This window comes from Girardinichthys multiradiatus, chromosome 1, assembly GCF_021462225.1.
Source record: "Girardinichthys multiradiatus isolate DD_20200921_A chromosome 1, DD_fGirMul_XY1, whole genome shotgun sequence".
Classification (NCBI taxonomy): domain Eukaryota; kingdom Metazoa; phylum Chordata; class Actinopteri; order Cyprinodontiformes; family Goodeidae; genus Girardinichthys; species Girardinichthys multiradiatus.
The window spans coordinates 2708215-2734760 of record NC_061794.1 but is presented as its reverse complement, the minus strand read 5'-3'; the positions used below and the strand labels follow the sequence as shown (position 1 = coordinate 2734760).

The 26546-nt window shown below is 40.9% G+C and overlaps 1 protein-coding gene across 3 annotated transcripts; it reads right to left on the bottom strand.

Moving 5' to 3' along the window:
• stk38a (serine/threonine kinase 38a) lies at positions 1-25811 on the bottom strand. Of its 3 annotated transcripts, none has more exons than XM_047371670.1 (14): positions 25750-25811; positions 23920-24057; positions 21969-22020; positions 20440-20562; positions 13611-13694; positions 13410-13533; positions 9605-9759; positions 9201-9312; positions 8006-8067; positions 5837-5954; positions 5622-5745; positions 5427-5522; positions 4667-4761; positions 1-4578 (listed from the first exon to the last, which is right to left on the bottom strand). In XM_047371670.1, the coding sequence occupies exons 2-14, from the start codon at positions 24048-24050 to the stop codon at positions 4442-4444; spliced, it is 1413 nt and encodes a 470-aa protein (XP_047227626.1). In that variant the 5' UTR covers positions 24051-24057; positions 25750-25811; the 3' UTR covers positions 1-4441. The 3 variants fall into 3 exon arrangements, with proteins under 3 accessions (XP_047227626.1, XP_047227616.1, XP_047227619.1); XM_047371660.1 differs by lacking the exon at positions 25750-25811 and adding an exon at positions 25350-25425; XM_047371663.1 differs by lacking the exon at positions 25750-25811 and adding an exon at positions 25350-25425 and having other exon boundaries at positions 9210-9312.
• Positions 25812-26546: the final 735 nt, after the last annotated feature.

Genomic DNA, 26546 nt, shown 5'->3' with positions numbered 1-26546 from the left:
CTAAGTGCAGAGTAATTCATTGTCAAATAGCAGAAAACAATACACCAGTCACACAATACACACCAAGTAGTTTAAATATTTTACACTCAGCTTCCCAAATCCATCCGTTCTGCTCAGACATATGTTACATGCACACATGGGCAACTTTAGCCAAAAAAAACTCAAAGATCCACATCCCACAGAACGTCATCTCGTCTCGGAGAATAAAATGTCACGCACAGATTTTCAGAACACACTCCATGTGTTGTATTGCTTGCAGCGTACATGTTGCTGTTTGGTTAAAGCCTGAAAAGAGTGAGCTCATCAACAGCACAAACAGTTAAAAAAAGAAATATATAATTAAATAAAAAGCTCCACCACATGCTTCTCTAAAACATAGTATAATATGCTGCTTCCCATCTACACTCTACCCATAGCTGATACGGAAGACCATTCCTGCTGAACAGGAGAAAGATTGAAAACCTAAATCTGACTAAAAGATCCACATTTCTGTCTTTACATAACTGGGGATGTCAGATTGTCACCTTCTCAACATTTTTCTTTATCAATTTATAGGCAGACAAAATCTAAACATTGGACTTCTCAGAATTTGTCTGCCTGCTGGTGCCACCTGGCAGAAATGGGCTTCCAGAGTTATTTACATCATACCTTAAAGTGTCAAACTACAAATAAAATGAAACCTACATGGTCCAGGCTTCATTTACAACATATTTAAACTCTTGTGGGTAAAAAAAATCAAACTGTAAAAAGTTCATTTACATTCATTTGTAAAAAGGACAGCATTTTGGATATCGTGTTTACTGGAAGGTTTTCAGCCCTGTGCTACTAAAGATCCATCCACACTGGATGGTAGTTGCTGCAGTTAACTATCAGGAGGATATTTTTGAACCAAACCAGTACACATGCATATTCTCAGAGAGCCAAATGACATGATAGTAGAAAATTCTCCCTGACAGTTTAACACAATCAGACCTCAGCAAATGTTTCATCAATGAAGCCAAAGTGAGGACAGGGTTACTCCATGAATGCTGTGAGCAGGAGAAGCCTACTGTAAAGGGCTACAGCAACACAAAGGGACAGGAATGGAGGGAAAAATCTGAAACTTTCTTCAGCTATAAACTATATTCATGTGGGAGCAAAACTTTTGTTTCAATTTTCACTTATGCAATTATGCTCAAAATAATTAATACTCCTGGTAGATTTAATGTCTTGTTTTATTAAAACCAAGAAATTTCCTTCTGATTGAAAATTAAACGCCTCCTATCACAGGAGCATCAATTTGGAAATGGGAGTTGGGTCACTAATATTAGCCACAGTCAGAAATATGTTGGTAAAATGTAAAAATTACTTTAAATCAGAATATGCCAATGTATGAATAAGGGTTGAATTCTGACCCTAACTTTACATGTGTTAACTTGTACAATTAACGTTTTACCCTTTTTTTTAATAAAAGGAAAAGAACTGCAATTTATATTTTGGGCCAAAACATATTTCCAAACAAATAATTTTTTTTCTCTTTACAGACATTTGTTTAGCTCCAATTAGGGTTTTCAAAAAAAACTGATTTTCTCATTTCCCCAAATTGAGTAAAAAACCTTCCTGACGAAATAAACTAATGCTATTTGTTTAAAATGTAGCTAAATGAACACAGAAGGCTAAATACTGATGATCTGTCAGTTGGAGCTCGCCAGTCAAGATGCACTTCCAAGGAGCAGAGTTAAAAGCACGAAAAGCTCCATTCTACTGTAGTACAAATTAACGCAGGACAATGTTAATCAGCTGACGGCTCAGTTAGCTACTAAATAGTGAAGCAATGACCCCCCCCCCAATAAGTTGTAAAGGCATTAGCAGGAGTTTAATGTGGCTAATAACAGGTAGTTGAGCCAGACTGAAGCTCACAAAGCAGAAAGAAGAAACCCATGGCAACCCACCCAGCTGCTGTAGTTGATCACTAATATGGACCAGATTCTTGTTTGTACTATAAAACTATGCTTTGTATGCACAGATCCATGTTTGTTTTGAAACTATTTATTTCAGTACAGATTGATCCTTTATTTGGCCTCAGTAGTAAAATTTATCTGTATCAACAGCAAATTAACAGGCAAATGGAAGCACACAGTGGCACACTGTAGATAAGCAATTATTAACATAATTGCACAACTGAATCAAAGGTACATATTTAATGGTTATTAACATTAAAACTAAGTGTTATCTATTCTATGGTTTTGCCAAACAGGGAAGTGACACTTTTAAATTATATATTTTTCTAAATAAGGCCTGGATTGTTCCCAACGTATTGGTTTTTTCCCAATGAAGGAAGTTAAACCATTGTCATATGGTAACTAACTATATTTTTTGCTCTTAACTAGAAAGAATTTTGTGCCTTCAATAAAAGGAGCCACTGTATTAAAAATGGTGTGAAGTATTTTTCTTAGGATGTATTAACACCAGGTAAGTACTTTGGTCCGGACCGAAAGCGGACCGTTTTTTTTCTTTAGGTGCGGTTTGCTTTCACATTGTACTTTTTGCAAGTAAACTATTAATTTTAAACAACAGGTGATGATCAACTGCTCCCATTGGACAGAAATGACGGGGGCGGGACAGAGCACCGACCGGAAAATGGAAGGATTTAACTGCGGAAGTCCTGCATGCAGCACCTCCGTTCTACATGTTTGTTTCATTGTTACAGTTATAATGTCATTGTGAGGGTCAGGAGCAGCTCATTCAACACAGGTTGTGCAACATTCTATTTATAATTTTGGAACCCAGTTGGAGAATGCGTGCTGCAAGCCAAGCGTTGCTAAGCAACAAAGTACGGTTCAGGTAAGATTTCAGTCTAGCGTTCAGAGCTACAGTGGCTTGTTAAGTCCAAAAGGCTGATGTTTTCTGTAGTTGGGTCAGAAACTACTGGTTTGTATTTACAACAGAAGCAAACCACTGTAGAGTTCGTAAGAAATCAGACAAGGACTGCCTCAAAAAGTGGATCTCGGTCCGGTTGTTTGGTCCGGACCAGGGATCGCTTGAGTGAACCAAGAGGGAAACGAACTCTGGTCTGTTTAAAGCAGACCAAAAGTGGCAGGTGTGAATACACCCTTGGAATCTGTAACCAGTGTGAAATTTTAGTATCGTGACAAACCTAGCTCCTATCAAGCATTCATCAACCAATCAAATGAACCCTTTTAATTGAAATTATTCCCTCCGATTAATTGTGCGAGTCATGGCACAGAGAGTTCAGAGATCTGCATCTGAACGTTACGCATGTTAGGAATATTTTATACATGCTGATAGAACTACTATGTACCACCTTCCTCAGATGGAAGCGGGCCAAATTGTTTCCTATAAGTGCAGGTTTCTGGTCTTCTGTCCAAGCTGTTTAGTTTCTGAAATAAATTCAGTTGTGTGTAAGTTGGTCTGGGATTAGTTTCTTTGAGCAGAAAAAAATTGCAAATTTCTTAGAGTAAATAAGTATTCCTGGAAGTTCTTTCAAATATTCTTTGTTTCATTTGACAAACTTGCTAAACTATGAAATAAGAAGAACTCCAAGTTAAAGCCTTTCTCATTTTTATAGCAGTGCTATTAACTTCCTGAGGATTTCAGCTGCTGCCTGATTAAAACAAATAATGAAATCCCCCCAATTGTTAAAAAATAATATTTATAAAACTGCATCCTGGAGCACCACAAACAAATCTCTACCCAAAACAGAATCTAACAAGATGGAGGCCCAACTGTGCATGAGTCTCATCCACATCATCTAAGGTGCTAAAGGTTACATGCTTTATCACAAAAATGTAACAAGACTTTTGTTTGTTCCACAAAATGCATAATCCACCTACTTTTGCATTTGTTAAAGAGCAAATCGTGCAAATCTGGATTCTAGAAAAATATATACTTGGAGTTAGAAAACATTCCAAGAGGAAGATCAAGCAGAAACGTCATTTAGTCTTTGGTTAGGTGATGTTCAAAAAAAAAGAAAAAGTAATGTAGATAGAATCTCTGAAGAGCACCCGATTCACTTCAAAGTGACAACGTAATGCCATGATTGAGTTGATAAAAGTCCCCAGAACAATTCAAGGACAGAATGTTCTGGTTTGGAAGAGCCCTTGGTAGATCCAACAGGATGATGCTGGTACAGAGAGGGAATGTAAATGATGCTGGTTATCTGGAGACAAACAATACCATCCATTGGTGCATAAGTAAGAAATCTTGCTATTCCCAGTTCCGTCTGCGTTGACAAAAAGTGGAGAGGTACCAACAGAAGCTTTAAACAAAGTGAAGGCAGCAAGTTTCGATGAAAGTTCCTATGGAAAGCAACGAATGAGGATGAGCTGTGGTATTTATCTGCTTGGTGCTGCTCTCATAAATGAGCAGAGGTCTGTTTTTACACAGCAGCAGCAGCTCGGACGACTCATTCAGGGTTCGGTAAGAGCCAGTAAGAAGGTGCTCATCTTTTCCCTGATTTCATGTAGGATGGGATGGCTCCTCGAGCTGTCAAACCCTCAAAGCGTTTGTAAGTGTAGTTTATGAAGACCCAGTCCTTGTTCTTCAGATCAGCCTCAGTGTGATTGGGCACTTGGGTGGCTGAAGACAAAAAAAAGAACAGAAAGAAGGTAAAATTATTTCAGATTTTACAAAATCTGAAGTGGTAACCAGAAAACGGGAGGCTTACTTGTTGGAGTGAGGATATCCGAGTCAGGGAATTCATCAAAGTTGGATGTGTCATCGATGCTTTTGATATTTATTGGAATGGCAGCAGGCCTTTCTCTGTAGGAGCCATGAAAGAAGTTAGAGAGAAGATCTGATAACTGGGAGCCACAGATTATCTGAGATGGCAATCAGGTTTAACACACTGAAGAAATAAACATGCACAGATTTGTTTAAACAAATCAAAACAGACCATTGTTATGTTCGGTGCCTTTTTGTTCAGTCCATATTTCAATGTGGAGTTACCTTGGTTGAGCCTGCTGGTTCCGCTCAGGCTGAACCCCCTCACAGCTAATTGTGGGTCCACTGTGATAGTTATCAAACAACTACGAGAAACTAACAGTCCAACACAAAACCTCAAAGTTTACTCCGTTCCTGGTGGAGCCAGAGGGGATCTGGCCATTGATACAGCAGACAGGCCAGAATAACGTAACTCCACATAGAAAAATGGACGTTTCATTTTAGGCAACACCCAAACATTTAAATCAACCCAAGATGCTGCTAACCAGTCACACATCACAGCCAAACACCTGAGTCAAAAATGACTGGGCACAACTGAGCCCTGAATATGACAGGAAAAAACCCAACATGTACAAACGGCAACATGATAATTGTTCTGAAAACAGAAACTTTAAGGAAGCCTTGAGCCATTTACTGAAATAATGAAACAAACATTTGTTTGAGAGCGCTCCTGTATCCCAGTTTAAGAGCCATAATGTCCTCACCTGATATGGTCGTAGTCCACCCCCTCAAAGAAAGGGTTGGATTTTATCTCCTCCACACTTGCAGCACCAATTCTGTGCTCCTCCTCACAACAGATCCTGCTTAATAAAGAGCACATTTTATGTGACATTTTTGACAAATAAAAAGGTCATTAAGTAGAGGTTATACAAAGTGACAAGTGAGTGCGTTTCTCTTGCCTGAGAATGAGGTCTTTAGCCTTCTCTGATATTGGTACTTCTGGAGGAAAGGTGAGAGTCTCTCTCCAGTTCATCACTTTTCTGTAGGTCTCCTGAGGTGTCTCCGAGCAGAACGGAGGGTAACCTGCAGCACAGTGAGGTCAGCAAACCATTCATACATCACATCGAACCCAAACAACATGAAGGTAAAGAGGCAGAGACTGTTTCAACATTACCTATCAGCATCTCATACATAATGACACCAAGGCTCCACCAGTCACACAGCTTGTTGTATCCATTCTGCATGAAGACCTCTGGAGCGATGTAATCTGGGGTTCCCACTGTGGAAAAAGCCTGACGAACAGAGCACACATGAGGGAAAACTAGAAGATAACAGTTTACACTAGAAACGGAAAAAAGAAAAAAGAAATCTGCTGTAACTTTGTCAGTAAAGAGCCAGAGTCTCATCTGGACCTTCTCTCCTTCAGAGGCTGCTGCTTTAGCCGGATCTCAGCTTCAGAGACAGAAACCTTCTCTGCTTTTCTCCAGAAAATGTCTCTGTTCTGAAGTTGAGCAGCTTCTATAGAGTGTAGAAAAGAGATGCTCTAGCTTGCTGCTGATGTGCAGAGAAAGTATTTTATGGTTCAACAAAAAAGTTCGGAATGACTGAATGTGGACTTTGACCTTCCTAACAGATTACATCTTATTTAGGGCCCTGGGATGGTATCTGAAAGAATGAGAAATGTTTTAAGGTGGTAAGTGTGTTTACAGTCCACAGTATGACTGAATGCTTTCATTGTTGATGCATTTTCTGTGATGAATCAAAATGAACTTGTTAAAGTCCCAGCCCTAATAAGGAGCGCCAGTATGTTTACATGAGAAGTTTTATTTCCTGACGTTTTTACTTGGTAAACAATCCGTTATTAATCCAGATTTGTTGAAAACTGAGATTTAGAGCAGGAATAAACTGAACTAAATCAACCAGTTCTGGTGAGACAGATTTCATTTTAAAGACCAAACATGGTTGTCTGGTTTGTTTTAAAGACTTTCGGTTTAAAACAAAAATATACACTCACCGGCCACTTTATAGGTACACCTGTCCAACTGCTTGTTAATGCTAATTTCTAATCAGCCAATCATATGGCAGCAACTCAATGCATTTAGGCATGTAGACATGGTGAAGACGATCTGCTGCAGTTAAAACCGAGCATCAGAATGGGGAAGAAAGGTGATTTCAGTGACTTTGAACGTGACATGGTTGTTGGTGCCAGACGGGCTGGTCTGAGTATTTCAGAAACTGCTGATCTACTGGGATTTAAATGCCCTACCATCTCTAGGGTTTACAGAGAATGGTCCGAAAAAGAGAAAATATCCAGTGGGCGTTTATCCAGTTCTGTGGGTGCAAATGCCTTGTTGATGCCAGAGGTCAGAGGAGAATAGCCAGACTGGTTGGAGCTGATAGGAAGGCAAACGTAACTCAAATAACCACTTGTTACAACCAAGGCATGCAGAAGAGCATCTCTGAACGCACAACACGTCGAACATTGAGGCGGATGGGCTACAGCAGCAGAAGACCACACCGGGTGCCACTCCTGTCAGCTAAGAACAGGAAACTGAGGCTACAATTTGCACAGGCTCACCAAAATTGGACAATAGAAGATTGGAAAAGTGTTGCCTGGTCTGATGAGTCTCGATTTCTGCTGCAACATTCGGATGGTAGGGTCAGAATTTGGCGTCAACATCATGAAAGCATGGATCCATCTTGCCTTGTATCAACAGTTCAGGCTGGTGGAGGTGGTGTAATGGTGTGGGGGATATTTTCTTGGCACACTTTGGGCCCCTTAGTACCAATTGAGCATCGTGTAAATGCCACAGCCTACCTGAGTATTGTTGCTGTCCATCCCTTTATGACCACAGTGTACCTATCTTCTGATGGTTACTTCCAGCAGGATAACGCGCCATGTCATAAAGCACGAATCATCTCAGACTGGTTTCTTGAACATGACGATGAGTTCACTGTACTCAAATGGCCTCCACAGTCACCAGATCTCAATCCAATAGAGCACCTTTGGTGATGTAATGAAACAGGAGATTCGCATCATGGATGTGCAGCCGACAAATCTGCAGCATCTGTGTGATGCTATCATGTCAATATGGACAAAACTCTCTGAGGAATGTTTCCGGTACCTTGTTGAATCTATGACACGAAGGATTAAGGCAGTTGTGAAGTCAAAAGGGGGTCCAACCCGGTACTAGCAAGGTGTACCTTATAAAGTGGCCGGTGAGTGTATACTGTATATTCTTACTTTTAATGAAGAGGCAGGTACATGAACACACAATGCCACTTCCTGTAACATGTAACCAAAATGCAAATGAAGTTTAGTAAGATCCAAGTTCAGACCTACCAGCTGCCTCCTGTTCCTCTTCCAGGTCTCTGCTTTCCTCTTAGAGTTCATGTTCTGAAAGGCTGTAAAAACAAGACGGATCAGTATTTTAAGATAAACTTCAGAATCTGCAGGTTCTTAAGCAAAAAGTACAAAAGTCTTTTAAGCCAAAAAAACTTAATGAGACTCTGTTTCCTGCTCTTTGCTCTTTTTTCCGGCTTTGGAAAATCTAGTTTATGATGAGGTTTGGTCTTTCATTTCAAAGTCATTATTACAATTGGCTCTTCTACAACTGCCAATGTGAGATCAGATCATTGAGAAGGTCAAAATTCTTGACTCGGGCAGAAAGAGCAACAGTTTCAAAAACTGCAGGACAAAATCTTTTCAAAAGAACTGCTGAAAACAAAGTAACAAAGAGCAGCAACATTGGTTTTCACAACCCACTGTGGGACACCAAACACGGCTTTTTCACGTGTTCACATCCAACAATGACAAGACTGCTAATATTTTTGTGTGATAGAAGCGACAATAGTTAGGACAGCTCCTAAAGTCAGAGTTTGAGTTTGTCCTTTTTGTTCTGGACAAGTAAACAGGAAACATAACACTTCATAGGAATCAGAAAGGATCCTGAGCTATACCAATGCACATGTTGCACAAACTGTTTTGAGTCTGTCACACGTTTATTGCTAAATAGGCTTTAAAAAAAAAGGATAGAAAGGTAAACAATCAGAATCCGTAGGTTCAGTGTGTTAAACATTACAACAGACAATCAATACGTTAAGAACAGCAGTTTAGTTCAGTTGTGAACTGACAAAGTAAAGTTTTCTGCACACGCAGTAGGCCTACAATTTAATTCCACAACACTGCTGCCCAATACAAAGTAGGTAATCAAATGTAAAAGAAATTTATACAGGGTCAAGATAAAACTGAAACGGCTGTATCTTCCATCATATTCTAGATTTTTCCCTGATTGAACAAACCTGAATCACATGAACTGGTCATTAGCAGGTTCCTGCAAATTTAATGACAGGCTGAGGAGATTGGTCAGCTTTTTGATTCAGGTCTGTTGGAGCAGAGACATGCATGACCTAGAAGCAGGACTACCCAACCCCCCCGCACTACAAACTCAAAAACAGATGCAAGCAGCCGAGGATTCATGCAAGCGACGGAGGATGCATGCAAGCGATGGTGAAATAAATGAAAGATGTTGCCTGACTTTGCTTACTGAGGTCACTGGGCAGGCTGTGGTTCAGATTTTTGTAGAAGTCTGTGCGGTGAGCCTTCTTCAATCCTGTGCACAGGCCAAAGTCCGAGAGCTTCACGTGACCCTGGAGACAAGACACACTCTTCATTAGTGGTTGAAATCAAAGCACATTAGTTAGGAGGCAACAGATTGAAAAAGTAGGGCTGCACATTATATCACAGATGTATCGTTAGTGCAGTATCACTGTATGCAAAATCCCCATTGCAAAGAGCTGTATGGCCTGCAACAAGTACCATGCATTCTAACTCTTTATACCTCTAACAATTCTGGTGACCCTTGTTTAACTCTGGATAAAAAGCTTTAAAAGGTAAAGAGATCTGAAAAGAACAAACCGCTGGTAGAAAAGCTCTACTCACTCTGGCGTCGAGCAGCAGGTTGTCAGGTTTGATATCTCTGTGGATGAAACCCAGCTGGTGGATGGAGTCGATGGCCAGCACCGTTTCTGCAATGTAGAACTGAGAGGCTTCTTCTGACAGAGTGTCCATCTTCATCAATAGGGTCATCATGTCTCCTGCAGCAGATAGGACATCAGAACAAGGTTCAAACAGCACTTAAGTGACTGCACAAGTTTTTGTTTCTTGTTCCTTTTAAGATTTTGAAAATCCAAAACTTTAAACTGAAAATGAAAAGATATTGTTTTGTATGAATGAAAGAAGCTTTTTTAAATAAACCATCTTGAGAGCTTTTTAGCCAGTTTGGCAGAAACGGGTAAAAGGGACATTTAACATAATACAGGTCCTTCTCAAAATATTAGCATATTGTGATAAAGTTAAATATTTTCCATAATGTAATGATGAAAATTTAACATTCATATATTTTAGATTCATTGCACACTAACTGAAATATTTCAGGTCATTTATTGTCTTAATACAGATGATTTTGGCATACAGCCAAACATGAACCTTAACAGAATTACTGGATTGGACTGAAATAGAGAAAACTTGAGTTAGTGGAAACAAACTTTAGTTACTTGAACTAAATTGAAAGCTGACTGAAACTGTATGTTGTATCTATAAAACCGGGTAAGACAAACTAAGATTATAAGATATACAGGTCCTTCTCAAAATATTAGCATATTTTCTTAATACAGATGATTTTGGCATACAGCTCATGAAAACCCAAAATTCCTATCTCACAAAATTAGCATATCATTAAAAGGGTCTCTAAACGAGCTATGAACCTAATCATCTGAATCAACGAGTTAACTCTAAACACCTGCAAAAGATTCCTGAGGCCTTTAAAACTCCCAGCCTGGTTCATCACTCAAAACCCCAATCATGGGTAAGACTGCCGACCTGACTACTGTCCAGAAGGCCACTATTGACACCCTCAAGCAAGAGGGTAAGACACAGAAAGAAATTTCTGAACGAATAGGCTGTTCCCAGAGTGCTGTATCAAGGCACCTCAGTGGGAAGTCTGTGGGAAGGAAAAAGTGTGGCGGAAAACGCTGCACAACGAGAAGAGGTGACCGGACCCTGAGGAAGATTGTGGAGAAGGGCCGATTCCAGACCTTGGGGGACCTGCGGAAGCAGTGGACTGAGTCTGGAGTGGAAACATCCAGAGCCACCGTGCACAGGCGTGTGCAGGAAATGGGCTACAGGTGCCGCATTCCCCAGGTCAAGCCACTTTTGAACCAGAAACAGCGGCAGAAGCGCCTGACCTGGGCTACAGAGAAGCAGCACTGGACTGTTGCCCAGTGGTCCAAAGTACTTTTTTCGGATGAAAGCAAATTCTGCATGTCATTCGGAAATCAAGGTGCCAGAGTCTGGAGGAAGACTGGGGAGAAGTAAATGCCAAAATGCCAGAAGTCCAGTGTCAAGTACCCACAGTCAGTGATGGTCTGGGGTGCCGTGTCAGCTGCTGGTGTTGGTCCACTGTGTTTTATCAAGGGCAGGGTCAATGCAGCTAGCTATCAGGAGATTTTGGAGCAGTTCATGCTTCCATCTGCTGAAAAGCTTTATGGAGATGAAGATTTCATTTTTCAGCACGACCTGGCACCTGCTCACAGTGCCAAAACCACTGGTAAATGGTTTACTGACCATGGTATCACTGTGCTCAATTGGCCTGCCAACTCTCCTGACCTGAAACCCATAGAGAATCTGTGGGATATTGTGAAGAGAACGTTGAGAGACTCAAGACCCAACACTCTGGATGAGCTAAAGGCCGCTATCGAAGCATCCTGGGCCTCCATAAGACCTCAGCAGTGCCACAGGCTGATTGCCTCCATGCCACGCCGCATTGAAGCAGTCATTTCTGCCAAAGGATTCCCGACCAAGTATTGAGTGCATAACTGTACACGATTATTTGAAGGTTGACGTTTTTTGTATTAAAAACACTTTTCTTTTTTTGGTCGGATGAAATATGCTAATTTTGTGAGATAGGAATTTTGGGTTTTCATGAGCTGTATGCCACAATCATCCGTATTAAGACAATAAAAGACCTGAAATATTTCAGTTAGTGTGCAATGAATCTAAAATATATGAATGTTAAATTTTCATCATGACATTATGGAAAATAATGAACTTTATCACAATATGCTAATATTTTGAGAAGGACCTGTAATTTAACTTAAACTGTAGTTTTTGGTACTGAAAGTCAAATCTGATGATGGGCATTGCAAATTAGTTTTAATAGTTTAGTGTTGACTAATTTTTGATAAACATGGATAGACAATGACAGGGTGGATCTGGGCTTTGAAGTACAAGTAAACAGTAAATACATGCAGAATTTGTAAGCATCCAAATCTTTTACACAACATTCATCAATCATAAGGAGGACAGGAGTAAAGAAAACAAATCTGTCACAGATATTTGATATCTGTGATATTTAAGGTGTGTTTTTAGATTAATGTAATAGTTAAATGCGATAGCCAAAACGTGATAATTTTAAAACAGAGAGAAATCCTCTTCTACAAACTAGCTTGTAGAAAAACTTATGCCCCTTTTCCACTGGCTTGATTTAGCCCTAATTCACTCCACTCGGCTCACTTTGCGAGCGTTTCCATTAGTTTTTTCCGTACCGGTAACTAGTTTTTTAGTCCCTGCTCCTGACATCCTAAATCAGCTGATCACACATAAAATGAGCTGTTCAGAGGCACAAACATTTTTCCCAAAACCACCATGAAACGACGTGTTTGGTTCGAACATTTATTGACGGTAGTTTAGCGAACCAGCGTCTGCAGGAAGAAGGAGCAGGCAGAGAGCAGCTGCCTGCATCGGGTCCAACGGGAAGACGAGTCCGCTGAATCTATGGAGCACGAATATGCAATATCCATCCTAAAACTAACTTTAAAGGTCGTTTTGTGCTTTATAGTCCTATTGTCCTATTTATTGCCATGGCTGAAACAAAAACTTCCTCATAAAGCCCAGAATTGTAACTTCTTCAGGCAAACTTTGGAGCTTCACCATCCAGACAGTATCATCTCCCCTCTCTGCTTCTCCTGCCTAACCTCCCTCACATCAGAACCCGTGAGCCTCATTTTACAAGTTCTGGCTGGGCTGTGGTCCAGATAATTATCCCATTGGATCATTTTAGACATACAAAACAAACATTCTTGCTTATATATTAATACAAACGTTATTAGTATTTAGTTTATTTATGTTTTTATTTCTTTATCATTTCATGCAGATTACTTTAATGTGACAATGTAACACAGTAGTGTTAAAAGAAGCACAGCGCTCTACACTCATGGCTGGAGGCTTCAGTCACTGTCAGTGGAAACAACAGATACCGTACAAAGTAGAGCGAAACCGAGCCACGCCGCCTAAAACGAGCCAGTGGAAAAGGGGCATATGATTTGAATTCAGTGTTTATATCTGAAGAATCTGAGCAGTAATGCCAAGCACAGCCTCAGAGAGGAAGAGAATATGATCACAGGAAGTTTTTGTTCACCATCATTGAATGCTTTATTATTCTGCAATTTACACGGAACCTAAAACTGCTGACAGTCTTTCCCACTATTGTTATGTTCCTCTTATTGATTATAGAGAGCAATTTGTCTGTACTTGGAACAATGTTCCAACAATGTTCCAAGTAAAGGTACATTGCAAAAATATTTTTGCAAGGCACTGTATGTGTTGAGGTCTTTCCCCATTTCTGGCTTAGAAATAGGGAATTCATAATCAGCATTCCTGTTTTACAAGAAACTTCACAAGGTTGTACCTCCGGGGAGAAATTCCATGATGAGGTAGAGGTTCATCTTATCCTGGAAGCTGTAGAACATTTTGACCACCCACAAGCTGTCTGCTTCCACCAGGATGTCCCGCTCGGCACGGATATGACCCACCTGTAGACAGGGAAGGCATCAAATAAATCTAACAGATGCAAAGAAGCATAAAAGTGTGTGTATGTGTGTGTGTGTACCTGTTCTTTCTCCAACATGTCAGCTTTACGGAGTATTTTCATGGCATAGACATGGCCAGTGTCTTTTTTCTGCACCAGACGAACCTGGAGACAGATACGCGTGTGTTTAGTAGAACAGTTGAGAGGCAACACTACTGACAGATCACTATGATTTCATGATTTATAGAAAGTAGTCACATGTACAGATTATCTCATAGCAACAGCACTTATTGAGTAAAATATTTTAAAAGTTACCAAATGTTTGGGTTATCTGGTAATGTTGCTTGTTTAACTTAAGTTACAAGAATGCACCAACACAAATATACCTGACTAAATTCAACTCATTGCAGAGCATTTGAATCCAAAATGACAGCTTAATATGTTTTTTGTAAAATCATTTTGGTTTAAATTACTTTTTCCCCATGTAAAGATGCATGCTGTTACAGATAACACATTCTTTAATCAGATCATGTAATTCATCTAGGGAGTTAATAATAAACTATTGCCCATGATTTACTGTAAGGGCGAGTCTGACATACTGATATATGCAAAGCAAAGACAACAGCAGCAGCACTGCTGCTCATCATAATCTGCTGTAGACAGCAGGTAGAGGATGGAGCACAGCACCTTCGCTTGTATCTACAGCAGTGAAGGCATCTAAACAGCCTGCATGAAGACAGTGATCCGGATCTAAGCCTGAAATATAGGGAAAGCCTCAACACATACAGTGCCTTGCAAAACGTATGCACCCCTGGGGGTGCGGTGGTGGCGCAGGAGTAAAGCACATTAAAAGCGGTTCATTTAACAAGGACGGAGCAAGTGGATCAGAACCTAGGGATCAGTGACTGAAAGTAAAATTGTACACAATTTAATTCTGTACAAAATTAAAACAGCAAGTAGAGAGGATAAAATACACATTCAAAAGAAGTTCTCTTTTAAGGCAAGGCAACTTTATTTATAGAGCACATTTTAGCAAAAAATACAATTCAAAGTGCTCTACAAGATGACAAAAAGGACATTTTAAAAAGAGGTTCCTCATCTAAAAGTCCAAAAGAAACTGTCATAAAATCCAGGATCAAACAGCTAGGTCTTTATAAAAAAAAAAAAACAGCTCCCTTAAACCAAAGCTTTCACTAAACCAGTCTTTCCTTTCCTGCAGCCATTGACCTCAATTACAGCTCAATGCTGATCATTATAACATAAAATCCCATATTTGTAATAGGAAGACTGTCACCACACACACTATGTGAAGTACTTTAAAACTATACAACCATTCAGGATGCCACATAAAATTTTTTAAATATACCTAAAAGCCAGCCAGTCATCCCACACGAAGCCTGATTGAGGTGTATTCCCAACATAGCTATTCTAATCAGAATAATTATTCTAATTATTAGAATAATTATTATAGCATAACGGAATCATGAGTTGAGGAGGCCACCGTGCAATTGCATTTGTGGGACACATTTGCACATTACATATACAGGGGTTGGACAATGAAACTTTTGGACATTCTAGTCAAAGGTGCGCTCATCTTTGCTCACGCGGTGAAACGCCGGAAGAGAGGGAAATGGGCTGGGGTGCTGGTACGTCTTCGCCAGCGTGGACTACGAACACCGTTACCTAGAATATTTCTCTCTAACATGCGCTCACTTCCCAACAAAATTGAGGATCTACAACTGCTGTTGGGGAAAAACAGGGACTTTTATTCATCTGCAGTTTTGTGCTTCACGGAGACGTGGCTGTGTGGATTCCAGCTGGCAGGATTCCAGCTCTACAGAGCGGACAGAGACACGGAACTCTCCCGCAAAGCGAAAGGTGGAGGAATCTGTTTCTACCTCAACAGTGGTTGGTGCAACAACGTGACAGTGATGCAGCAGCACTGTTCTCCAGACCTGGAATCCTTCATCATAAACTGTAGGCCTTTCTATTCCCCCCGTGAGTTCGCTTCGTTCATCCTGGTCGGTGTTTACATCCCGCCGCAAGCTAACGTGCAGGTCGCACAGCGCGTGCTCGCCGACCAGATACTGAGTGTGGAGCGGACCAACCCGGACTCCTTAGTTATCGTCGTTGGCGACTTTAACAAAGGTAATCTCACCCACGAACTCCCCAAATATAGACAGTTTATTAAATGTCCAACCAGAGAGGACAACATTCTGGATCACTGTTACACCACCATCAGAGACGCTTATCACGCCGTCCCACGTGCTGCACTGGGCCAATCCGACCACATCATGGTCCACCTGATTCCTGCATACAGGCAGAAACTAAAGCTCTGCAAACCTGTTGTGAAGACATCAAGGAAGTGGAGCAGTGAGGCTGTGGAGAATCTCCAGGCGTGTTTAGGCTGTACAGACTGGGATGTGTTCAGGACTACTACCAACAGTCTGGACGAGTACACAGAGGCTGTGACTTCCTACATCAGCTTCTGTGAGGACAGCTGTGTACCATCATGCACCAGGATGAGTTACAACAACGACAAACCCTGGTTCACAGCCAAACTCAGAATGTTAAGACTGGATAAGGAAGAGGCCTTCAGGAGTGGGGACAAAGACATATACAGAGAGGCGAAGTACAAGTTTGGCAAGGCAGTGAAAGAGGCCAAACGACTGTACTCTGAGAAGCTCCAAAACCAGTTCTCAGCCAACGACTCCGCGTCTGTCTGGAAAGGGCTCAGGCAGATCACCAACGACAAGCCGAAAGCCCCCCACTCCATCAACGACCGACGCCTCGCCAATGACCTGAACGAGTTCTACTGCCGCTTTGAAAGACAAAGGGACAGTCCTGCAACCATCCCCCACGACACCCCCCAACAGCTGCAGCCACAATCCACCACCCCCACCTCCCCAACCTCAAGAGGGGCCTTGGCACCTCCAACCCCCACCCTGAAGTTCCCCCCCACCAGCCCCCTACACACGCCAGGGACGGCTCTTTCCATCCAGGAGAGGGACGTCAACAAACTCTTCAGGAGACAGAACCCCCGGAAAGCTGCTGGACCGGATTCTGTCTCACCAGCCAGCCTGAAGCACTGCGCTGATCAGCTGTCTCCAGTCTTCACAGACATTTTTAACACCTCACTGGAGACATGTCATGTGCCAGCCTGCTTCAAGTCCTCCACCATCGTCCCTGTTCCCAAGAAGCCAAGGACCACAGGGCTTAATGACTTCAGACCCGTCGCCCTGACCTCTGTGGTGATGAAGTCCTTTGAGCGCCTTGTGCTCTCACACCTAAAAGACATCACCGACCCCCTCCTGGACCCCTGCAATTTGCCTACAGAGCCAACAGGTCTGTAGATGATGCAGTCAACTTAGCCCTTCACTTCATCCTCCGGCACCTGGACTCCACAGGAACCTACGCCAGGATCCTGTTTGTGGATTTCAGCTCTGCCTTCAACACCATCGTCCCAGCTCTGCTCCAGGAGAAGCTCTCCCAACTGAGTGTGCCCGACTCCACCTGTAGGTGGATCACTGACTTCCTGTCTGACAGGAAGCAGCGCGTGAGGCTCGGGAAGCACGTCTCTGACTCCCTGACCATCAGCACTGGTTCCCCCCAAGGCTGTGTTCTCTCTCCTCTGCTCTTCTCCCTGTACACCAACAGCTGCACCTCCAGTCACCAGTCTGTCAAGCTTGTGAAGTTTGCGGACGACACCACCCTGATCGGACTCATCTCTGATGGTGACGAGTCTGCGTACAGATGGGAGGTGGACCATCTGTTGGACTGGTGCAGCCAGAACAACCTTGAGCTCAACGCTCTAAAGACAGTGGAGATGGTTGTGGACTTCAGGCAGAACCCAGCCCCACCTGCCCCCATCACCCTCTGTGACTCCACAATTGACACTGTGGAATCTTTCCGCTTCCTGGGAACCATCATCTCCCAGGATCTCAAGTGGGAGCCGAACATCAGCTCCCTCATCAAGAAAGCCTCATCAAGAAAGCCCAGCAGAGGATGTTCTTCCTGCGGCAGCTGAAGAAATTCAACCTGCCAAAGACTATGATGGTGCACTTCTACACAGCCATCATTGAGTCAATCCTCACCTCCTCCATCACCATCTGGTACGCCGCTGCTACATCCAAGGATAAGGGCAGGCTGCAGCGTGTCATTCGGTCTGCTGAGAAGGTGATTGGCTGCAGTCTACTGTCGCTCCAGGAACTGTACACCTCCAGGACCCTGAAGCGGGCAGGGAAGATTCTGGCTGATCCCCCCCACCCCGGTCACAGACTCTTTGAGACTCTCCCCTCTGGCAGGAGGCTGCGGTCCATCCGGACCAAAACCTCACGCCACAAGAACAGTTTTTTCCCATCTGCCACCAGCCTGGTTAACAAAGCCCGGAAACCACCTTGACATTCTCCCTTTCCCCCGCACCCCCCATTTTTTGCTGACAGGACACTTGTAACCTGCAACTCTATGCGTTACATTAACGCTCAGCTTGGATTCCTGCTTTACTTGCACTGCCATAATTGCACAATCACCTGTACTGTTGTACTGCTCTCGCACCCAATACTGCTCTATATTTACTCTCACTCACTTAAAACTGTGCACATATATTTATATTATATTGTAGATATGTTTATACTGTTTAATTTGTACTGTATTGCACCGACTACGCCAAAACAAATTCCTTGTATGTCCAAAAACGTACTTGGCAATAAAGCTTTTCTGATTCTGAAACACCTGTCATTTTAGTGTGGGAGGTTTCATGGCTAAATTGGACCAGTCTGGTAGCCAGTCTTCATTGATTGCACATTGCACCAGTAAGAGCAGAGTGTGAAGGTTCAATTAGCAGGGTAAGAGCACAGTTTTGCTCAAAATATTGAAATGCACACAACATTATGGGTGACATACCAGAGTTCAAAAGAGGACAAATTGTTGGTGCACGTCTTGCTGGCGCATCTGTGACCAAGACAGCAGGTCTTTGTGATGTATCAAGAGCCACGGTATCCAGGGTAATGTCAGCATACCACCAAAAAGGACGAACCACATCCAACAGGATTAACTGTGGACGCAAGAGGAAGCTGTCTGAAAGGGATGTTCGGGTGCTAACCCGGATTGTATCCGAAAAACATAAAACCACGGCTGCCCAAATCACGGCCGAATTAAATGTGCACCTCAACTCTCCTGTTTCCACCAGAACTGTCGGTCGGGAGCTCCACAGGGTCAATATCCACGGCCGGGCTGCTATAGCCAAACCTTTGGTCACTCATGCCAATGCCAAACGTTGGTTTCAATGGTGCAAGGAGTGCAAATCTTGGGCTGTGGACAATGTGAAACATGTAATGTTCTCTGATGAGTCCACCTTTACTGTTTTTCCCACATCCGGGAGAGTTACGGTGTGGAGAAGCCCCAAAGAAGCGTATCACCCAAACTGTTGCATGCCCAGAGTGAAGCATGGGGGTGGATCAGTGATGGTTTGGGCTGCCATATCATGGCATTCCCTTGGCCCAATACTTGTGCTAGATGCCAAGGACTACCGAACCATTCTTGAGGACCATGTGCATCCAATGGTTCAAACATTGTATCCTGAAGGCGGTGCCGTGTATCAGAATGACTATGCACCAATACACACAGCAAGACTGGTGAAAGATTGGTTTGATGAACATGAAAGTGAAGTTGAACATCTCCCATGGCCTGCACAGTCACCAGATCTAAATATTATTGAGCCACTTTGGGGTGTTTTGGAGGAGCGAGTCAGGAAACGTTTTCCTCCACCAGTATCACGTAGTGACCTGGCCACTATCCTGCAAGAAGAATGGCTTAAAATTCCTCTGACCACTGTGCAGGACTTGTATATGTCATTCCCAAGACAAATTGACGCTGTATTGGCCGCAAAAGGAGGCCCTACACCATACTAATAAATTATTGTGGTCCAAAACCAGGTGTTTCAGTTTCATTGTCCAACCCCTGTAGGTTGCACATTTATTGAATGAAAATACTTTCTTTGTTCATCGCTCGGGATTAAACTATAAAAGCTCAAACTCATGAAAAAACATCGGATTTGATGCTCCATAAATTAAATAAAACTGAATGGAATCATATTTCAGTGTATTTTTGCAGCACTAGTGGCCTTTATTTTTGAGACTTCTTTGTGAATAAAGAAAAAATCTAATTTTTTGAGCCTCGCCAAAATGTTTCACTAAATGAGCATTGCAAAACACCATGAAAATCCTTTGAAATTTGTTCCACAAAGTTTTTAGTGGGCAATGTGTCAGGAGGACCTGGGATTTGGCACAATTTAGCCAAATGTGGCAAAACTGTGCCAAATGTGGTTTTCACCTCATAAAAGGGAATCTGGTCAAATAAAGCCAATTTCCATTGTACGACTCCTGCATATGACCAGGTACCTTTGGTCATGACATTTATCCTGTGTATTGTCAAAATGTGCCATTTTGCGCAGCATAAAATCAATAAAATGAAAAGAAATCAAACTAAACTATGTCCTTTTGTCTCCAACTGGAAAAAAAAATTCTTGAAAAAATGAATAATCCATTAAAAACTATGAAAACCAATGTGCTGCTTCACAATAAAAAACAAAATACATTGTTAAAGTTGTGGGTGTGACCTGTAAATGAAATAGTTCAAACTCTAAAACAATCCATTTTAATTCCGAGTTGAGGGTCAACATGACAAATGACAAGGGGGAGTGAATACTTTTTTAAGGTCTTACATATATCACTCAGGTGAATGCACCATGTTCTGAAAGCACACACACCCGGTGGCCTAAGTGGATCTCCTTTGTTTGAATGGACAACATGTTTATTGTGTAACTTTGATCTGAAAGGAGCTTCTGTTGCTTGCTATTGTTAATCATTGGTCATCAAAAAAAAATAAAAAATACATTCACTTAGTATTTTACCTCTCCAAACGCTCCTCTGCCAATCACCTTCAAGGACTCAAAGTCCTCCAGTCCCAGCCGTGTGCGTTTTAAACGCAGAAACTCTGTTTCCTTCCGTGCATGCTCAGAACGGCGCATGCATTTCTGAAAAATAGAGGCATTTTTAAAATGCTTGTGTTCAGTTTTTGGCATGCCTGATTTAAAATCACAGTAGAATTTTTATGATTAAAAAACATTCCTTTTACTGGTTTAAGCCCAAATTCTCACTGGCTCCGTCATCTGTGTGTTTTGATTTCTACCACAAAAGGAAGCCATTGAGGTCAATGCGGTAATTCACACTGGCTCCGTATCGCTGCAGCATGACGGAGAGGCCCCCTCTGTCATCCGTCAGACATATACAGATCGAGGCCCAAATCTTCAAAGATTAGGGGGGGCTAAACTGCTTGTAGAAAATAAAAATTGCACATGCAATAAGTGGGTATGGTGAGCGTGGTCTTCGGGAGACTCACTGTGTTCTTTCTTTCAGAGTATATATGTTTGAAGAGTTCGGAGTTTATCAAAAACAGCCACAATATTTAGGCCTGAATGTAATATTACATAAAAATTATTTGTTGCAGGACATGGCTATCTGTATGTTATAGCTTTGCTCATTTTAAAACATATGGTCAAACAAACGTCCTGCAAAGAATTTAAATTTAACATTTATGCACATAAAAATAAATTTTTCAATGATTGCTCTGAAGTTCTTTGGTTTGTTTTGCCAATATTTTAACAATATACAATGTGTTTGATTGTTTAAATTTTTGTTTGGTGACAAAAAATCATTTTCACTGTATAAACCCTCCCGTGGCATATGTTCACATTTATCAGGCTATTGCGCAGGATGGCAGAGCTGTGTCCAAAGTAGCGCACGCCCTCCGCCATCAGATCGCACACAGGGCAGCTGGTCAGGCTGACACCACCATAGGAGCACGCACAGCTTGTTAACTGTGTTGCTGCACGTAACTCGCAACACATTGGTCATTCAATATTAGCAATATATAAGACAAATGTCTGTGAATTCATTTATTAGAGGTTTACCTCCCTTTAACCTTTAATTCTTTTTGGAGACTCACTGTGGTCTTTTACTCATAGTATATATGTTTGAAGAGTTTGGAGTTTATCATAAATAGCCACAATATTTAAGCCTGAATTTAATATTACATAAAAATCGTTTGTTGCAGGACATGGCTATCCGTATATTATGTTTGCTCATTTTAAAACATAATGTTACATAACTGTCCTGCAAAGAATTCAAATTTATAGTTTATACATTTATAAACGCGAGCATTTCAGTAGGGGTGAAATTCACAGATGCCACAGCTGTTGTTGAATGCATGAACACATCCAGTGTGAATTGCTATAGGGCACAATTTGCAACGGACGACGGAGCAGACATGGAATGTAATCAGTGTGAACTAAGGGTAAGACCAGTTTAAGATTAATTGCTGTGAACCACTGCTCTGTACCAACGGGGAATCATACACTTCAGATGTGTTGTATGGCCTCACCTCTTCATCTGCCAGGCCCTCCTGATCCATCACCTTCTCCAACTTTTGCTGTCTGTAGAGACAATTCATTCTAATATTATTGTTTAGTAACAGAAACCAAAATGCAACCATAGCAAATCCAGTGTTCCCCGTTGTTTTATTGGAGCCCCTTCAATGACCCCCGTCGCTCAACGAAATGCTCAGGTTAATTTAGAATTTTAATTATATCGAATTTGTTTAATAACGTAGATCACAAAAGAAGTCGTTTAAGGTTACCTTTCCTATATAAAAAAGCTCGATACGATGTTCTTTTATGAAACAAAATGAATATGTGTTATTTTCACAACACTACGTCATTTCTCTGCCTTTATATGGCTCATTTTCTGCTCTCTGTATCACTCACGGTGGATTTCTGCCTTGATTTCTTTTCTTTTTGCTAAAAGGTAAATAGTTAAATAATTAAAGAAAAGTTAATATTTAAAGGATTTTCCTAGTTTCTACAAATATCCAACTACTAAAGGTTATCTGAAACAAAAATCCTATTTTATTTGTTAAATAGTGATTTTTCAGTACGCTCTAATGTTTTTGGAGGATTGTTATTAAATTATGTCTCTACTACAATAGACGTTCAGTCTGATAGAAGAGGAGAGAGGAGGAAAATAGAAAGACTGATAGAAAAGTAAAGCTAAGAGCAGAGAAAGCAGATGAGTGTTAGAAAAAGGAGGAGAGTAAAGAAGACAGACATTGCTACTGCTATTTATTGGGGCCTGCCAAAGCAATGCATAGGAGAGCAATGCACTGCCTCCCATGCAATGCATGGCAGGCACCTATTATTATTCACCTGGTCAAAACCTATCCACTTTAATGCGGCCCGAACCGCAGCGTGCACCCCCACAATATATATATCAAAACGTCCGGCTCGGTCCCGGGAGGTGTGCTATTACTTTTCTTGGCGTTTGGAGTTACCATGGCGACGTAATTAACAAAAAACCACCCCCCCAAAATCCCATAGGAATGAATGGAGTCAGGGGAGGAAGAAATCCTCAAAATTCACTGTTTTTGAGGCTTTGCTGTATCGCCATACTTTCACCTAGAAACACAGTTTAACTTTCAGTTTGTAGAGAAATCCACCGGCTTTTCAGAAGTGAAAACGGTTTGTTGGTAACTGCTACGGTTTCTCTACAATTAAGACTCCAAGCGACACACCCAGTTTCTACCACTGAAGAAAAAAAAAAAAAAACAGCTAAAATAATTTTTAAAAATTAACAACAAAATATCAAAAGACTTTTAGAAGCTATTAATGCCATTTTAAGACCATCTAAAAACAGGATGATTTTTCCCACATGATCTTACAACTAAAAAAAAGGTGTACTTTATAAACAGACAAAAACTCCAATCAAATGCACAACACTGCTACTAATTATTTGGTTCACATCTTTTTGACTGTAGAATTTCTAAACAATAAATTATTATATCAGCTACGAAAACTTCAGAGCAGTTCACAATGTAGAGAAATAACTAAGACTCCCCAGCAATGAGTCTTTGTTTCACGCAAAGGAATTTTAAAACTGTCTTTTTAACATTTCAACTTACTTTGCCCCCCATCCATGCAGCATTACTACTTAGTGCTCCAATTATCTAAAATTTGATAATTAAACAAATTGCTTGAGTCTATTGAAGAAAAAAAAACACAACAAGGAACAACTAAAAGTGAAATTGACAGGTTTGGTGTGATGCAACCTGTCACAACAGGAAACAGCCCTGCCCAGGCTTCATCATGACACAGCCCACATCCTGATGAAACATGTTCCTGGTTTCAATTTAAAGAAGAACAACTCAAGGTTTTTAAACTTGGGAAAGTTTTTATAGAAATTGTTTGAATGTGATATTTTGCCCTAGAAGTAAAACAGAACAAAAAGTGCTCTGCTACATATTATCCATCTTGGTCAGAGCTAAAATGTCAGAATATTACCTCATCTCTCGCTCCTCATGCTGAGCAATGAGATTACTGTAGAAATTCTCCAAGGTCACTTTAGCCATGGTGACCCGTTCCTTGGTGTGGTTACTCATAGAGGCACACGAGCTCTGGCCAGTCATTGCCATACTTTGTCTAGGAAGACACAAACATTACAGTGAGGGGAACAATGGGGGTAACCCAACATAAAGTGGAAACCTACTGCGGAACACCTTAAGGAACAATTATACAGGCTAACAAGTTATCTTTTGTGTAACGTTTTGTATTATTTTATACTCTGCATAAATCATTTAATACACACTATAATTATATTTAGTAGGTTGAGTTTATTTACATCCCGGTCCCAAGAACACATTCCAGAATAGGCCCCTATAAAAACCATTTGTTATTTAATACACCGTTTTAACACACCAAAACATATGTCTATTTTTACTTTTATGAATTCCATGTTTTAGGATGCAACTCCAATCGTTTCAGAAAAATAAATTGTCAAAAACAATACATTTAGGTAGAAAACAGTGGATTTCATAGGGCCCCAATACAGATGTGAAGTCCTTAAATTCCTATCAAGTTTTTAGCATCATATACAGCAATACATTTCTGTACATTTATAAGAGTTACTACAAGGAACAGCAAACCTATTTTGTTTGAGATTAACTTAAAAAAGGTTGCATCATCTAGCTGCAAAATATTCTACGTTACAGATAATTACGTTTTATACGTTTTATGAGATAGCCGTTGATAAAGAAATGTAAAAACGGGAAGAAAGCAGATGGCTATAGAGTCAACAACCTAACCTATTATTACAAAACATTAGGAAATCTGTTGGTGCAAGATCTGCTGCTAGCATCCAAACAGATACAGCCGCTTCACATGCAGCGACGGAAACATTTTGCTAAAATACAGTAACAAATAAATCATCATACAACAGCTTTCAATTAAATGGATCTTTAGCCTCTACTTTACAGGGAAATAGGAATCAGAGCTATTAAAATACCCAGCATCCATATCAGGGCTTAACTTGATACTTAAGGTTATTAGGCGCCACAAAACGTATTACCACGTTTGTTATTAATAAACAATTGTTTCCACATTTATTTTGGAAGTGAAACGGCTTAAATAAAGAATATCTAAGTTACCCGCTTTGTTACAAAAATAAAAACAAACTTAAGTGGCAGCTCGGCGATAAACTAGAGGGGGGAGATCGACTGCTTTTATTGAAACACTAAAACTGAGCCAGCCTCTATGGACAACACGGAGCTAGTTTCGGTAGCAACGTAAGATTACGTTCCTAAACACTTATCCAGTTAGTTCTTTATTGTATATTCGGTATCAATTCGAGCCGCCATTTAGAACATTTTATCCTAATCACAGATAATTAATTTGTCTTTTCACAGACTCCCAGGTTCATAAACTACTGTCTTTACCTGCTAACATCAGTTTTAGCTAGCTTGCTCGTTTTAAAGTTCATGGCTTCAACAAGTTCCCAGCACGCGTCATGACGATTCCGGAAAGGCAATTCAAATTAAAACAGACATGCATATTAACAAACACTTAAACTGCTTTAGCAATTCAGACTTTTATTTTGACACTCTTCAACGGAACCTCTGCTTTTACTTAATTTAACTGTTAATGTTGAAGTTCTTTAAGCAAACAGCTAAGTGAAAGTTAGCTAGTAAACGCTAGCTACCGAATCGTAAGCCAAACATCACATATCGGAAAATGGCCGGATTTGACATTATTCGGCAGTAAACTAATGTAAAAGTTCACCATGCTAACTTACAGCGCCTACATTCTGGTCTATTTGGACAGTCTTTGTTCCCTTACCTTGATCGAAGGTGCGGTGACTGTTCTCTTTCTTGCTCTACTGATCATGAGGGCGGTGATCGTCCAGTCTTTGAACTCAGTAAGACACCTAGCGGCTCCTACCTTTCCCCTCATATGATCAAACACCTCCAGTCACCACTGGCCTGTAAAAGCAAACTTTGATGTATTTGTTGTTTGAGGCCAATGCCGTTGTTCAGTAAAATAACTAAATGGCTGCTTTGTTGCATGAATGTGTTATAATTCAAGTCTTATTTATTTTACTATGCATCACATATTTCAGTTTTTTGGTATTTTGGTCCAAATTTCCTTCCTAAATACTTACATTTTTATTACTTTATTCTCATTAGATCCTATACACTTAATTTAAATCCCACTGAACAGCTTTAGTGGGTGAGATGAACAAATACATTTGCCATATGTAAAACATAGTTTTTTCCCCTCAACATAAAATATTGCCAGTGAAATGGCAGCCTCTACAATTTGTTGTAACTGGTTCACCCTTTGACTGTTGTGTTCTTGTAGTGTTGCCCATGAAGGAAAACAGGCTGGATCTGGGTTGAATGTCTTTTACTGTCTGTTTGAAATATCAAAAAGACAGAAACTTCAGTGGGTATTTTGAATAATCTGGTCCAAGACACTTTTTTCTGGCATCGCCGAAGCAGCTTCTTTTGCTCCACACATATTTTTGGACATAAATTGAATTACAGAACTGGTTCTGGGCCCACCTGTGGCCCATGTACTGAAGACATAATATTAAATCAGTTTCTTATGATGATATGAACTGGCACAGATACCTT

Excerpts from the sequence above, each read along its gene's own strand:
- stk38a (XM_047371660.1), bottom strand. The coding sequence starts at position 25,393 with ATGAACTTTAAAACGAGCAAGCTAGCTAAAACTGATGTTAGCAG. Across the intron at positions 8,068-9,200 it reads CAGTGACCTCAGTAAGCAAA|CCTTTCAGAACATGAACTCT; the intron begins GTCAGGCAACAT and ends TTGTTTTTACAG. Across the intron at positions 4,579-4,666 it reads GGATATCCTCACTCCAACAA|CCACCCAAGTGCCCAATCAC; the intron begins GTAAGCCTCCCG and ends TTTTGTCTTCAG.